The sequence below is a fragment of the Crinia signifera genome, chromosome 6, assembly GCF_055691185.1.
Source record: "Crinia signifera chromosome 6, ASM5569118v1, whole genome shotgun sequence".
Taxonomy (NCBI): Eukaryota; Metazoa; Chordata; class Amphibia; order Anura; family Myobatrachidae; genus Crinia; species Crinia signifera.
This window is the reverse complement of record NC_139222.1, coordinates 160500732-160516931: the sequence shown is the minus strand read 5'-3', so window position 1 is coordinate 160516931 and position 16200 is coordinate 160500732. Positions and strand designations below refer to the sequence as shown.

The 16200-nt window shown below is 43.6% G+C and overlaps 1 protein-coding gene across 2 annotated transcripts in view; it reads right to left on the bottom strand.

The window, feature by feature from the left end:
• Positions 1–16200, bottom strand: part of LOC146007125 (bactericidal permeability-increasing protein-like) — a 111143-nt gene that overhangs the window by 63692 nt on the left and 31251 nt on the right. For both annotated transcript variants that reach the window (XM_083145499.1, XM_083145500.1), the window contains exons 5-7: positions 7940–8095; positions 7593–7656; positions 5090–5150 (exon numbers count right to left, since the gene is read on the bottom strand). In XM_083145499.1, coding sequence (XP_083001625.1) covers positions 5090–5150; positions 7593–7656; positions 7940–8095 — 281 coding nt within the window. The remainder of the gene's footprint in view (positions 1–5089; positions 5151–7592; positions 7657–7939; positions 8096–16200) is intronic.

Genomic DNA, 16200 nt, shown 5'->3' with positions numbered 1-16200 from the left:
TCTAAATCAAACCTTACTACTCAGGAATTGGAAGCATTACAAGCACTAGAAGAACTGGCACAAGAAGGAACATCCCAGAGTACAAAGACAGGAAGACAGATCTGTAAAAACAAATCTACGTCTTTTCCAAATGACAATATCTGTCCAGAAGTAAAAATCTTTATGAACATGGTATCTCAAGACTTAGACCAACTGTACCTAAAAAAACGTTCTCATAAACCCAAAGGTAATCTCACATCAAATGAGAGAAAGGCCCTAAAAGAGATCCAGGAAATAGAGGATGTCCTAGTAAAACCTTCGGACAAAGGAGGGAATATTGTGATCTGGCCAAAAGATAAATATCTCATAGAGGCCAAAAAGCAGCTAAACAATCCGGACTGTTATCTAAAAAGCTTGTTCGATCCCACAGAAAAGTACCTCACCACTTATATGAACACAGTAAAAGAGGCATACGACTCAGGAATTATCACTAAATCAGAATTTGACTTCCTCAAAGTGACGAACCCAAGAACTCCAACTTTTTATATGTTACCGAAGGTGCATAAAAACCTAAATGATCCACCAGGAAGACCAATAGTGTCTGGAAATGGGAGTCTTTTGGAAAAAGCCAGCATTTTCCTAGACACACACCTGAGAGAACATGTTCTTGAGTTAACCTCATACACCAAAGACACCACAGATGTTCTTAAGAAAATCAACGATATTAAATTAGGTGATAACTATCTGTTGGTGAGTTTAGACGTGGAGTCCCTTTATACCAGCATCCGACATGATTTGGGGATACAGGCGATAAAATACTTTTTAAGTATGAAACAAATGGGAGATTTTGAAGACTTCCTAATACGCCTACTAGAAATAGTACTAAGAAAAAACTATTTCACCTTCGATAACTACTTCTACACCCAGGTAAGAGGGACCGCTATGGGGGCGGCTTGTGCCCCCACGTACGCCAACCTCTTCCTGGGTTGGTGGGAAAATGAGATTGTATTCCGCGAAGATCGAGAATCCCTAAACTGTCACATAATTTTTTGGACTAGATATATAGATGACATACTGATCATCTGGGACGGAACACAAATGGAGCTGGATATGTATATAAAAGATCTCAACACAAACAATATTAATCTGAAATTCACTTATGAGAGTAGTCCAACGAGCATCTCTTTCTTGGATCTACGTATTTACAGAGCGGAAAACAACGATTTGGCCACAGAAATCTACAGGAAAACAACAGCTACCAACAGTTTACTTCATTTCAGCAGCTCACACTTCCCTCCCACGAAAACCAACATCCCCAAAGGAGAGTTTCTGAGACTCAGAAGAAATTGTTCTTCAGACGATACGTATGAGTCCAGAAGCAAAGAACTTAGTACAAGACTAAGAGAGCGAGGATACAGCTCCAGGTGTATCAAAAGGGCCCAAAAACTAGTATCAACCAAGAAAAGAGATGATTTGATATTCTATGAAAAGAAAACTACAGAGGATGACACGGGTGTTGTCAGATTTATAGGAAATTTTTGTGACCAGTGGAAAGAAATAAAGACAATACTACAGAAACATTGGCCTATCATATTATCAGATCCAGATATGAAGCGAACCTTGAAACCCAAACTGGAAGTGAGCTGGAAAAGAGCTCCCAGTCTCAAAGATAAACTTGTACATAGTCATTTCACCACTGGGAGCAGAAAAGAACCCAAATTGATCGGCAGTTTCCCGTGTGGCAACTGCAAAGTATGCGACCATATTTCCCCAATAAAAGAACTTGAAGATAAATACAACACCAAAATATCAATTAAAAATTATTTTAATTGTAAAAGCACGAATATTGTCTATTGCATCATATGCCCATGCAATAAAAAATATGTTGGCATCACTACACGTATGATGAAGATTCGAGCTTTGGAGCATATGGGGAATATACGCAATGCCGCCTCAGACAGACAGAAAATGAAGCAAATCACTTCAGTGGCAAGACATTTCTTGGAGAAACACACAGGCTCACCCACAGGATTAAAAATCTTGGGACTCGAAAAGATAACCCTCGGGATAAGAGGAGGAGACATAACAAAAGCTCTTCTAAAAAAAGAAAGCGAGTGGACTTTCAGATTGGGATCATTACATCCGAACGGCCTGAATGAATATATAAACTACAGTGTTTTCCTTTGATCAATTCTTTCTCAAGTCCAAACCTCTCAATCATACACAGTAAACTATAAACTTTCATAATCCATATATATACAAATTAAAAATTAAAAACAAATAGGCACTTCCCAAAAACCTAGATTACCAATAATCACCTATTGACAGATCAACACCCTGGCTATAAGAATTGTTAAATTCACAATCCATAGATCCCAGCAACATAAATAATACACATCAAAAGATAAAGTATTCACTATCGATGCCTCATAAATTGTTCAATGGCTGTGCAAGTAATAACAATAGATACTAAGTACCAAAAAACAGTTTAACTTTTTTCTAATGAAAAAGACAAAATAACAAGCCATTAGGACAAATAATACTAATATTCCTCAATGAGATCAACAGATCACCAAATTGATTAATAAATTGATCCTTATAATTGTAAAAAATAAAATAAAAAATTAAAAACCAATTCCACCTCCTACTGAAAGAATGTATAAACATATTCATATAATCTGAGCGTATTCAAAAGAGTGTCAAATTACAGATAAAACCATCGATATAATAAGAATACTATCTACATAGGCAATTATCCAATCACAGGAAAATGGTAAATAGTGAGACCAACCGAGGGAGCATCACACAGAATCCAGTGTGACCAAGCTCTCCCCGAGCGAAACGCGCGTCACTTCCGATACCGGCTCTCACACATGGAGTGAGAGACCGGCTTCTACAGATGCCTGCTGCGGACCCACGTATACCGCTCTCCCGCTGATCCCAGGCTACGCCAAACACCGCTATAGGCTATAGGCGGTTCGTGAGTAGACCAGCGGCAATTGCCGCACTTAAACCATCTACAGACTGCAGTATCGTGTTCATTTTGTTATACCCCCCGCTAACCCGCCCAGCTGTATGGGTTAAATACAAAGGGTGTATAGTCTGCGGGGTAACGCATTTAAACCATTAACAGACTGTAGTACCGGGCAAATTCTGTTACACCCCCCCAGCTACCCCACACAGATTTATGAGTTAAATGCAAAGGGTGCATAATCTGCGGGGTGACACTTAAATCTTACAGAATACCTTAACAACTGCAGCCTAACAATTGTGCTATTAAAGATCAATTGATTATCACTGTACCTGTACCTATTGATATAATTTTGATACGAGTTCAGGATATATACTGTGCCACTGTTTGGTGTAAGTTTGGCTGAATTAACGCAAATTTGCCGCTGATTGCTATTATTTAACTGTACAAAGACCAATAATAAATTGGCATCCTATTACTATGCAGACCACAAGGGCAAACTCTGCTACAAAGTAACATTAGAAACAACACTTTCTTTCTGTCTCTGCCTGTATTGCTGGAAAGTGGACACAATCTAAACGTACACACCATGCAATAATGTGTTGCAATTATAGCTGAATGTTTTAAAAAAAATCTGAAACTGTTACTAAAGCAACTCATTGCAGATGTTAAAATTGTTGAGAGGAAAGCAATAATTGGGCAGTAAGTTATTGCAAATGTTAAATAGTCTTGAGGACAGTAATGACTGGCCAATATAAGATTGCACTATTTTACTGCAAAATCTGATGGTTATTATTTGCTACCTGTGGTTTTTTACAGATGGTATGATTTGAGAAAAATGGTAGCATACACACCGGGCAATCAGTGAAAATATCTTCAAGCTATATCTATTTTTCTATCTTCTAAAATTATTTTTTTACTATCTTGATACTACTGGGCGTTCTCTCATTCTGATGAAACCTACAATGGTCTCTGCAATACGCGAGTAACAGAGACATTAAGAGGGGAATCCAGAACAGCAGAAACGACTATCTTTGCCTATCATTTCAATCTGTGATTGTCAAAGTGATTGTCTCTCAACAGCTATTTGAAGCATTGTATGCTGATATCTGACAGCAGAACAATCACCGCAGACTAAACATCCCAGTATTCTTTATAACTTAGAACAAGGATATAGGCAATCCTTGTTTCTACTAAATTCCAACAGCAAGGCACTCTCAGTTAGGTAGTCAAGCGAATACCATGTATTGCTAATGAAGCAACAAGGTCGCTTTGAGCAACCAACTCTGACAAGCAGAAGCCAAGTCTGTTTCTTCTTTCATTAAATTAAGTGTATGGAAACACTACATTACCTCTCTCTCATCTGGCATCTGATACTGGCTTAAGATGCCAGAAAGCAGAGGAGGGAAGTAGCGACACAAAAACACACTATTTTTTTCCCTACCTATCCTTCTCACTAATAGCAACTGCTATATGCCAATTGGCAAAAACTGTGGATCTGGGAGAAAACCAATATATAAAAATGAATGGGGAGCAAACAGAAAGTACCTTATATGAATTAAATGCGAGACATTGGCAAAAGGTTTAAGATTGAGGTAAACCTTAAAAGGTATTTCTGTGCACATCTGTTATATGGTAAAAAAAATCTTCGCAAGTGGAGATACAATATTTCTGTGTATAATGAATTTCAATGACATACCTGTATCCAAATATTGAGGACACAGATAGCTATATGTGATTCAGACATAACTGCATCCTGATCGAAAGGTGCAGTGAGCACAACTGGGATATTTTAAACACAATAACTAATATTCCCAAAATAGTGACAAAAAGTCACCCCTCCTTTTAAGAATAAAAGAATTAAAAGTTACGTTTTAATGAATTATAATAATACTAAACACATTTAAAGAAAGCGTGCCCCAGGTAAGACTTTTTCAGTCTTAGTCTTGCACCTCACCGCAAGAAACCCCCCCTTTTCCGGTCCTATTATACCAACCTGGTTGCACTCTTCTGCATGGGGCAGCCAGAAAGTCAGAATGCATTAGTACGGTAGACGTTATATCAATATCCAGATCCAGTATTTCTTGAATCTGAATGTCAAATAATTCATGAGAAAAAAAGAGCATTTTGAATTCCCACCTTGAAATGTAGTCAGCTCATTCTGTAGGATTTTCACGACATCATTCACTTTTGGACAGAGCTGAGAAAAAGACACAAACTTAAATTGTACTTATGTTGGATTTACTGTGACAACAAATAAAAGTGTCATGCTTTTAAACCCAGTATTTAAAGCAATAGCTACATAGAGTGCCACATTTCCCTACGTGAATAACATATATTTCTAAAATAGCAGAAAATATGGTTGAATGATTGAATAAAATGATAAAGCAATGCATGCAATGCACCATTTCTTGCAGTTGTACCAAAAATTAGGTAATTTTTTTTTCAGTTTGCAACTTGTACAAGACAGTGGGGGAAATTTTCTAAGAAAAGAAAATATGGCCGATACTGGGTAAGACTGCATACAATTGGCACCGGCCGTATTATCGGGGGAATACAATTCATAAATAGGGAAGATTTACTAATCTGCTGTATTTACGGAATTCATATTTTCCGATGGGTAGGCGGCCATATTTGATTCAATTTGTATTCGGCGGCTGTATATATTCAGATCCATGCAGACTGCATTGTGTAAAAAAAAGAATAAATAAATAATTTTAGAAAATGGTGTGGGGTCCCCCACCACGGCCGTAAACTGCCCTGGGCTCAAAGAGCCAGTCCTGGTTTTAAAAATTCACGGAACAAACCATGCATGGGTTCCCTGGAATTTTTAAAACCAGCACTGTAAGCTCCTTGGAGCAGGGCCCTCCTGTTCTCGCAGCACTCTTCTTGCATTTCAATTACAGTTTTCTTACCATCTATACCTGCGTCTCTTCTCATTCACTTCCCTATATCTCAGCTGTATTGTGTACTAAGAATTGTACTGTTATTTGTGCTCTGTTTTTGTTCTTTTGTTGCTGTTATGTCTAGTTATGTCTTATTCTGTGTACCCAGTACTGTTCTACTGGCTGCCTAGGATCTGTGCTGCTAGCCAAATATGTACCCCGTGTCACCCCTGTAGTGTCCTATATCTGTACCATTTTTACTTGCTACCGATCTGGCTGGTGCAATCACCAAATGGCGCCACTGCCTGGGTGCTGTACAGCTCAGTAAATATATATTCCCCGTGTCCGCGTCGCTCAATAGAGTACATCTAGTATATATCTGTACGTGTCCTATATCTGTACTGTTTTACTTGTCTACCTATCTGGCTGGTGCAATCAGCATGTGGCGCCGCTGAATGGCTGCCTGGGTGCTGCAAAGCTCAGTAAATATATGTTCCCCATAACAGCTAATAGAAACCCATGTTATTCTCCTAACATGGATGCTATGGAGCTGTGCACAGCCTGTGGATTTTTTACTGGAGAAGGGGACCGATCCTTTGGGTCAAGGTAGGAGAGTATAACTATTACTGGACTACGTATGTAATAAAGTTTTAGGTACTTGTTTAGATTCACGGCGGCAGCAAGGCCGCGCGCCTGAGTCCCCATTGCGGGGCTCGCTGTGCTTGCCCACTCTACGAGCTCGGAGGCTCGCTACGCTCGCCACACTATCTAAAATCAACTCCATGCCAACGTGGATAGTGGGGATATGAACTATCCACGTTGGCATGGAGTTTATTTAGTTTATTTTAGAAAGTTTGGCGAGCTCCTAACCTGGAAGTAGCGCGCGCCCATGTTGCCGTCGTGAAACTAAACAAGTACCAAGTTTTATTGGCATTATTCAATTTATTTAATATTTAAAGTGTCTATAATAGTATATAACTATATATAATAATAATAATTGATTAGTGCTTAAATATCTGTGATATCAGCTTTCAAATAGTATCCGCCTGCAAGACTCACAAAAAAGAAACAAAGAAACATAGCATGTTATAGACATACATAAAATATATTTTTAATACAAACGTATTCCTTAAAATTCCATCAGTAAATATAAAGTAAAAATATAAAGGCAGGCAAAACCACGGCACTCACTCTGACTTCTTTGAAAAACAATACCAGACACAGAAGGTCTAATCCAGGCATGTCCAAACTATGGCCCTCCAACTGTTGTGAAACTACAAATCCCAGCATGCCTTGTCAGAGCTTTGCTATTAGGGAATGCTAAAAGTATGGTAAGGCATGCTGGGATGTGTAGTTTCACAACAGCTGGAGGGCCACAGTTTGGACATGCCTGGTCTAATCTATGTTTCCAATGTCACTCCTTTATCAAGACAAGAACATTCTTGTCTTGATAAAAGATTGACACACTCTGAAGTGAGTGTGACGTCTATTGTCCTTCTAAGCAGGTGGAGTTAGCCACAGAAGTGATATCGAGCAGGGGAGGAGAGGTGCCCCCTTATGAGCAGGAGCCCGGCGCCCATTGCCTTCCAGAGTTACGTCTGTGCATATTGAAATGTTCTGCCAGTGGATTATTTTTTATATAGTTAATGGAATATTTAGTACAACCATATTTTTAACAGCCCTGTTGTTTAGCATTACTGTCTGTGTACCAAACTGTACAAACTTTGAATATGCCACATTACATTGTCCCCATTTACCATTTTGTTCAGGTTATTTTTGATGGGTTGCTCCAGAAAACCAGTGAAAAGATTGTACAGCCAGCTGCGAGATGCAAAAACAGATGAAGTAATATTAGGGTTAAAATTATAAAACTGATTAAGCTGCAGAGATTTCGGAAAAGGATAGATCATCCTTGTCAGACAGGTTTCATGTGTGCACCTATTGTATTCATCCAATGACAGATAATTCCTATATTTACTTACAGTGACCTAGGCTTGGTAAACCCAGCTTTTGTGAAAGATGAGATTCGCATAGTCATAGTAAAGGAAAGGTGTAATTAGGTCATGTAGTTCCAGATGGCTTGCAGATGAATGTGCTTACTTACCTGGCTCCCCCAGATAAGTGCAGCTTGGCATTATGCACTTCGGAGTGGCAAGCAGAAAGAAACACAGAAGGACGACTGGAAGAGTCTTTGAGCATAGTTAGGTGAGCTTCTAAAGATACTCCGGAGACCACAAGGGAAAAAGATCCACTATCCTTTCTGAAAATGCAGAATATCAGACATGCACAGATCACTTGAAATCCACAGAAGAGAAATAACATATTTCATTCAATAGTATTGTTCCTCAATGAAAGGGTCTGGCATTTGGCTCATTGTTTTGGCACCAAAACAATGACACAAACTAGAATAGGAGACTCAATTTGTGCACCTACAGTACTGTATTTGTATGTATGTATGTATGTATGTACACCCTTGTGCAAAATATTTGAAACAAGTAATGAAAATTACATTAATTTGATTTTCACCTTGTATTTTATTTCAAACAACATTTGGTACTCTTTACCTAGCACGGCGCCCACGATCTCCATCGCGGGCTTCGTGGGTAAAGAAATCGTGGGGATCGCGGACATCGCGGTCAGTACATTAACGGCCGTGACGCGATGCCCGCGATACCCACGATTTCCCATAGGGTTCAATGTTAAATTTAGTGCTGCCCGCGATTTTAGATTCAATGCTTCAATGGCCGCGATTTGGCCATAGGAATCAATGTTAAATGGGCCACAGAGCCCAAATAGGCTTAATTAACACTTAAATGTCCCCCCAAATTTGTAACGCCACCCCACGATCCACGCCAACCCGAAGCGTGGCGAGCGCAGCGAGCCCGCGAGGGGCGGCGGTACGCGTCCTCCGACCTTTTCATACCCCCACTATCCACGTCGGCGTGGAGTTGAGAATAGATTAGTGTGGCGAGCGCAGCGAGCCACCGAGCCGGAAGTGTGGCGAGCGGACGCGGATACCTTCACAGGTAAACGTGGCCCTACGCGGGCTTCACAGGTATCCGCGTCCCCTCGCGGGGCTCGCTGCACTCGCCACGCTTCGGGCTCGGTGGCTCGCTGGGCTCGCCACACTATTCTATTCTCAACTCCACGCCGACGTGGATAGTGGGGGTATGAAAAGGTCGGAGGACGCGTACCGCCGCTCCTCGCGGGCTCGCTGCGCTCGCCACGCTTCGGGTTGGCGTGGATCGTGGGGTGGCGTTACAAATTTGGGGGGACATTTAAGTGTTAATTATGCCTATTTGGGCTCTGTGGCCCATTTAACATTAATTCCTATGGCCAAATCGCGGCCATTGAAGCATTGAATGTAAAATCGCGGCCAGCACTAAATTTAACATTGAACCCTATGGGAAATCGTGGGGATCGCGGGCATCGCGTCGCGGCCGTTAATGTACTGCCCGCGATGCCCGCGATCCCCACGATGGGCGCCGTGCTAGGTAAAGAGTACCCAACATTTTAGTGGTTTCTATGACCTCCTTTGTTTTCAAAAGTATTTTTACATGGTTTAGCATATAATCCACCAAACTGCAACAGTCCTTGGTGATTTTATGGTCACGGTACAGCACTTGAATCAGTGCTTTAATCATCTTTGCTATCGCCATACACTCCTTTTCTCTAAGGTGACGCTTGCAAATAGACCACAGCTTTTCAATGGGATTCATGTCTGGTGAGTTCCTAGGCCAGTCTAGTACCTTTATATTGTTCCCAGCAATGAAAATCTTGACCATTTTGGATGTCTAGCATGGGGCAAAATCCACATTTTCCTTTGATCCAGTCTCCATTTTCATGTGCAAACAGAACTATTGCCCAATATCACACAGGGACAGGGGCGGATCCAGGATAAATGACAGGGGGGGCACCATGATAAAAGAGGGTTTAGGTGGGGGAGGGCCAGTGTTAGTGGTGCCAGTGTACATGCTAAGAGAGCGGCAGAGAGAGGGTGGCAGTGGGATTAAAAATAGGCCCACCATGGCAACAAAAGTGAAGGATGTAGTTGTGCGCGCGCCAAAGGTGCGCTCTGGAAAAGGGGGTGTGGCCACTCAACAGGGGGCATGTCCTTGAGTGTAGTGTACAACACCATATACAACTTCTACACATTATGCTACAAAATACTAGACCCCATTATACTTGCCCCTTACACATGATGCCAAATGGAATGAGCCAAAATTCAAACAATGCCACATGGATTGAGCCAAAATTTACATAATAACACACGGATTGAGCCAAAATTCACAAAATGCCAAATGTATTGAGCCAAAATTCACATAATGCCAAATGGATTGAGCCAAAATTCACATAATGCCACATGGATTGTGTCAGAATTCACATAATGCCACACGGATTGAGACAAAATTCACTTAATGCCACACGGATTGAGCCAGAATTCACATAATGCCACACGGATTGAGCCAGAATTCACTTAATGCCACACGGATTGAGCCAGAATTCACATAATGCCACACAGATTAAGACAAAATTCACAATACGCTTCATAAACAGGGACATTGTCTACCAAAGGCGCGTATTAAACATTTACACCATAATGTCCTTTGCACGTTAAGTTACACGGCATGATGTCCATTATGTATTATGCCAAACACCATAATGCCTATTAAAAATTATGCTACATACAGTAAGTGCTGCTTATCTACATGCTCATTGCCAAGGGTTCCATGCTCATTGCCAGAGGTTCCATGCTCGTTGCCATGTGGGATTACATGCTCATTGCCAATGGGGAATACATGCTCGTGGTAAATGGGGGACAGCCACCGCCAGGCAGAAGTGATAGCCACTGACAGTGGCAGAGCCTGGCTGTAATCCGAGCACTGCAGGTCCCAGCTATTTGAAATAATACCCATTTCACACCAGAAAATGCATTCCCAGGTTGGCCCCTTTTGTTAGGTTTTGGGTGTGACCCCACCGCCGGGACTGCTGTTTAGGACAGCCACGGCCAAACCCTATACTACCTCTGTTGTACCCCCCAGGCTGGGTGACCGACTCCTGCAGGTGTTACTAGGCTTCGCCTGTAGCCGCCACGTTTGAATGGGTAGGTTAAGCCCACCCAAGCTCCGGTGCAGCCAGGTGTTATGAGAGGACAAGGAGCCGGGGACCCCCCTAGGGTACGGTCAAGAGGAGAGCTGACTGAGGGCCTAACTAAAATTATAAAACGGCGACTTGCCGAGCCCTGGCTAACGCAACTAAGCGCCCGCGACCTGGTCGCCACAACCCGCGACAACCGTCGCCCAGGGAACCACACAAAATATGAGACACAATACCAAAGTATACAAGGAGCAGGAGGGACTGGAAAACCCCAGAAAAACTGGGAGACAAGGGGAGAGAATGAGTGGGAAGCAATGGGCCTTCCCAACATAAATGACCTGCCAATGCGGCAGACAGAGAACACAGGTAATGAGTAAGGTAATGACAATAAAGAAGGAGTGAATGAAACTACCCCAGAGGGGCAACTCACGACACAGGGGGGACCAATGGAAGAGAAGACCACGAAGGAGCCGCTGGGAACAGCAGGGAAACGGACCGGAGAACAGCAGACAGATAGGTCCAAACAGGAGCTATCACCGGCGAGGACTACAGGGCTGGCTTCCTAGATAAGAAGGCTAGGAGCCAATGAGGATGGAGGCCTGAGTCCCGCCTGTCCTAACGAGTCCTTTCCGACACCTGCGGCTTGTTGAATTTCGCGGCTTTCCTCTCTGCCTAGCAGCGTCTGCCGTTGCTAAGCAACGGCGCTGCCGCGTCTCAGGCGCTGAGAGACGCGAGGAGGGAGGACGGGCGTCGCGCTCCGACGCTGCGTCCTCCGGCGTCCCTGGTTGCTAGGCAACCGGACGTCAGAGCCGGAAGGACAGGCGGCTAAGCGTACATGCCGCTCTGTCCTTCCAGAAGCGCTCCCACGGCGCCTAACAGTACCCCCCCCTTGAGGAGGGGTTAAAGAACCCCGAAGCCTTGCTTTCTGAGGGAAATCACGAAAGAAGCTTGCTTTGAGGCGTGGGGCGTGTAGATCCCTATCGGGAACCCATGACCTCTCTTCCGGGCCGTATCCTTTCCAATGGACAAGGAAACATAAAGAACCTCGAGAGACCTTGCAATCCAAGATTTTTTCCACAAGAAATTCTGACTGTCCATGGACATTAACAGGTGGTTTACCCAGGTCTGCCTTTCGAGGAAATTTCCTAGACGTGAAAACGGGCTTGAGCAGAGAGGAATGAAAAGTATTGGCTATCTTTAAAGCCCTAGGAATTTGTAACCGAAAGGCTACAGGATTAACTCTCTTAACAATGGCAAATGGACCAATAAATTTTGGACCAAATTTAGAAGTTCCTTGTCGCAATCTGATGTTCCGAGTAGACAACCAGACTTTATCGCCTACTTTAAAGTTGCATGGTCGTCTTGACCGGTCAGAAAAATTTTTTTCCTGAAGGGCAGCCCTCTTAAGAGCGTCGTGTACCTCCTTCCAAATGACCTTTAAACGGGCAGTAGTGGAAGAGCGAACTACTGATCCCTCTGGAGCCAGAGCAGTGGCTTTAGGGTGAAAGCCATAATTGGCTACAAAAGGTGAAGTCCGGGTTGCCGAGTGATAGGAGTTGTTATATGCGAACTCGGCAACGGGGAGGAACTCCGACCAGTCATTCTGAGCTTTGGACACAAAAAGGCGCAGATATTGCTTCAAGGATTGATTAAGGCGTTCCGTCTGCCCATTGGATTGGGGATGATAAGCGGAAGTTAAACTCAACTTGATCTTTAATGCATTGCAAAAAAGTTTCCAAAACCGGGCAATAAACTGCGGACCTCGATCAGAAACTATATCGGTTGGAAGACCATGAAGTTTGAAAACATGAGCTAAAAACAATTTGGCCAACTTATTGGCTGATGGCAACTGGGGCAAAGGAACAAAGTGGGCCATCTTACTGAACCTGTCAATAATCACCCATACTACTTGAAAACCTGAAGATAGGGGTAGGTCGACCACAAAATCCATGGCAATATGTGACCATGGTCTGGAGGGAATTGCCAAGGGGATAAGTTGTCCTGTGGGCGACACTCTAGGAATCTTGTGTCTAGCACAATCGGGACAAGACTGGATATACTCCTTGGTATCTGGAACCATGCTCGGCCACCAGACGCATCGGGAGAGAAGATCAAGTGTCTTCTTGACGCCGGAATGCCCTGCAATCTGGCTGTCATGGAACTCCTCTAAGACCCGTTTTCTCAAGGACTGCGGCACAAATAAATGGCCGAGAGGCATCTGTCTGGGTGCCTGACCCTGGACCTGCAGAAGTAGATCCTTGAGGGTCTGAGTAATGCCAAAATGGATAATTGATGCCGGAAGAATGGGCCGAGGAGATTCCCGCAAACCTTGTTTGGGTAAGAAACTCCGAGACAATGCGTCTGCTCTTACATTTTTAGACCCGGGACGGTAAGAGATAATAAAGTTAAAACGTGTAAAGAATAATGCCCACCGGGCTTGTCGGGCATTCAGACGCTTAGCTGATTCCAGGTATTGTAAATTTTTGTGGTCTGTGATAACCAGAATCTGATGGTTGGCCCCTTCCAACCAATGCCTCCATTCCTCGAATGCCCATTTTATGGCCAACAATTCCCGGTTCCCGACGTCATAGTTCATCTCTGCAGTAGAGAATTTTCGAGACATGTAGGCGCAAGGAAAAAAAAATAAGGACTCAGGATCCTGTTGAGACAGGACTGCCCCTGCCCCTACCTCAGAAGCGTCAACTTCAATGACAAACGGTAGTTGGGGATCGGGATGTCTTAAAATGGGAGCGGACACAAAAGCTTGTTTTAAGGCCCGGAATGCCTCTTCTGCCTGGGGAGGCCACTGGGACGGATCTGCTTCCTTTTTTGTGAGCGCCACTATGGGAGCTACCACATCAGAAAAAGAGCGGATAAACCGCCTATAGTAATTTGCAAACCCTAAAAATCTTTGGACAGCTTTAAGGGTCGTGGGCTTGACCCAATCTAAAACTGCTTGCAGTTTTTTGGGTTCCATATAGAAGCCTTCCGAGGAAATCACGTATCCTAAAAAGGATACCTTAGTAACTTCGAATTCGCACTTCTCAGGCTTAGCAAAGAGACGATGTTCTCTAAGCCTTTGAAGAATTAACCTGACCTGATGGCGATGTTCTTCCAACGAGCTGGAGTAGATCAAAATGTCGTCTAAATAGACCACAGCGAAGACTCCCAAGAAATCTCTAAGAATGTCATTGATGAAATCTTGGAAGACCGCTGGTGCGTTGGACAAGCCGAATGGCATTACGAGATATTCGTAGTGCCCTGTTTGGGTACTAAAGGCAGTCTTCCATTCGTCTCCCGCTTTTATGCGGACAAGGTTGTAGGCACCGCGCAGGTCGATCTTAGAAAAGATCTTAGCGGTGCGAAGCTGGTCAAACAACACAGATATTAATGGTAATGGATACGTGTTTTTTACCGTTATCTTGTTGAGTGCCCTGTAATCTATACAGGGTCTTAAGGAGCCATCTTTTTTGGAAACAAAAAAGAACCCTGCACTTAAGGGAGACTTTGAGGGCCGAATAAAGCCTTTAGCCAAATTTTCTTGAATATAGGTATTCATGGACTGCGTCTCAGGTCCAGACAAGGAATAAAGTCTGGCTTTGGGAAATTGTGCCTTGGGAATTAGCTCAATGGCGCAATCGTATGTGCGATGAGGGGGTAAGACCTCAGCTTCGCCTTTAGAAAAGACATCCTGGAAGTCAGCGTAGGCCGCTGGAATCCCCTCCACAGAAACCATTGCCCCAAGTATAGGCTGCCCTAGACAATGACTGGAGCAATGATTACTCCAACGAGTTATTTCCCCTGCCTGCCAGTCAATCTGTGGGTTATGAACCCGGAGCCAGGGGTGACCCAGAACGATCGGCACAGTAGCGCATGAGATAAGAAAGAAAGAAATTTTTTCTGTATGAAAAATGCCCACACGTAGGGAAACTGGCGGGGTCTGATGGCGGACCACTCCGTTGACCAACGGGCTGCCGTCCAGGCCTCGCATTATTACAGGTTTTTTTAGAGGGAGCAGGGGAATGGCCAGTCTTTCAGCCAGCTGAATATCTAAAAAATTCCCAGCTGCCCCGCTATCAATAAATGCAGTAACAGACATCTTCACCTCTACACCCTGAATCTCAGTAGGGACTAATAATGCATTGTGAGGGGAAATAAGAAGAGAACCAAAGTGAATCCCCTCTGCATTCACTTGGTTTTGGCGTTTCCCGACTTGTTGGGACAAGCGCGGAGGAAATGCCCTTTGCTCCCGCAATAAATGCATAACCCGGCATTCATCCGGCGAGCTCTCTCATCTGGGGTGATGCGGTAAGCACCAATTTGCATTGGTTCTTCTTCGTCCTCTGAGGGTACAAAGCCGAGGGAAGTAGGCCTCAAACTGGGTCCTCTCTCAGACCTGCGTTCCCTAAGACGCCGATCAATTTTAATCGATAACTCCATGAGTTTATCAAGGGATCCCGGGACAGGATACTGGATAAGGCTATCCTTAATGGCTTCAGAAAGCCCTAGCCTGAATTGGCTACGTAATGCTGGGTCATTCCAGCCACAGTCATTCGACCACCGTCGGAATTCTGTGCAGTATGCTTCTGCAGGGTTCCGGCCCTGTCTGAGAGAGCGCAGATGACTCTCGGCAGACGCCTCTCTATCAGGGTCATCATATAGAAGTCCTAATGATTTAAAGAAAGCATCCACCGACGCTAAGGCGGGATTATCAGACTTTAACCCAAAAGCCCAAGTCTGGGGATCCCCCTGAAGCAAAGACATAATTAAACCAACTTGCTGCAATTCAGAGCCGGATGACCGGGGTCGCAGTTTGAAATAAAGCTTACAACTTTCTCTAAAATTAAAGAAATCCTTCCGGTTACCCGAAAACCGGTCTGGAAGATTAATTTTGGGTTCTACCAGAACCGGCGGATTTCCTCGTACACCCTCCTCCTGGGTTTTCATCCTAAGAGATAAATTTTGAACCATCTGCGTTAAACCTTGTAATTGACTGGCAAATGCCTGAGCCTGACCCTCAGGAGTAGGATTCATCTTAATAACAGATCCACTCCAGAGACAACAAAGATATACACACCCAAAATGCTATCTGTCCAAAAAAACGGGAGAATAAGAAAGGGGAAGGGAGAGAGGGGAAAAAAAAAAAAAATTCTTTTTTTTTTTTTTTTTTTTTTGTATGGCCGGTGATAATGTTAGGTTTTGGGTGTGACCCCACCGCCGGGACTGCTGTTTAGGACAGCCACGGCCAAACCCTATACTACCTCTGTT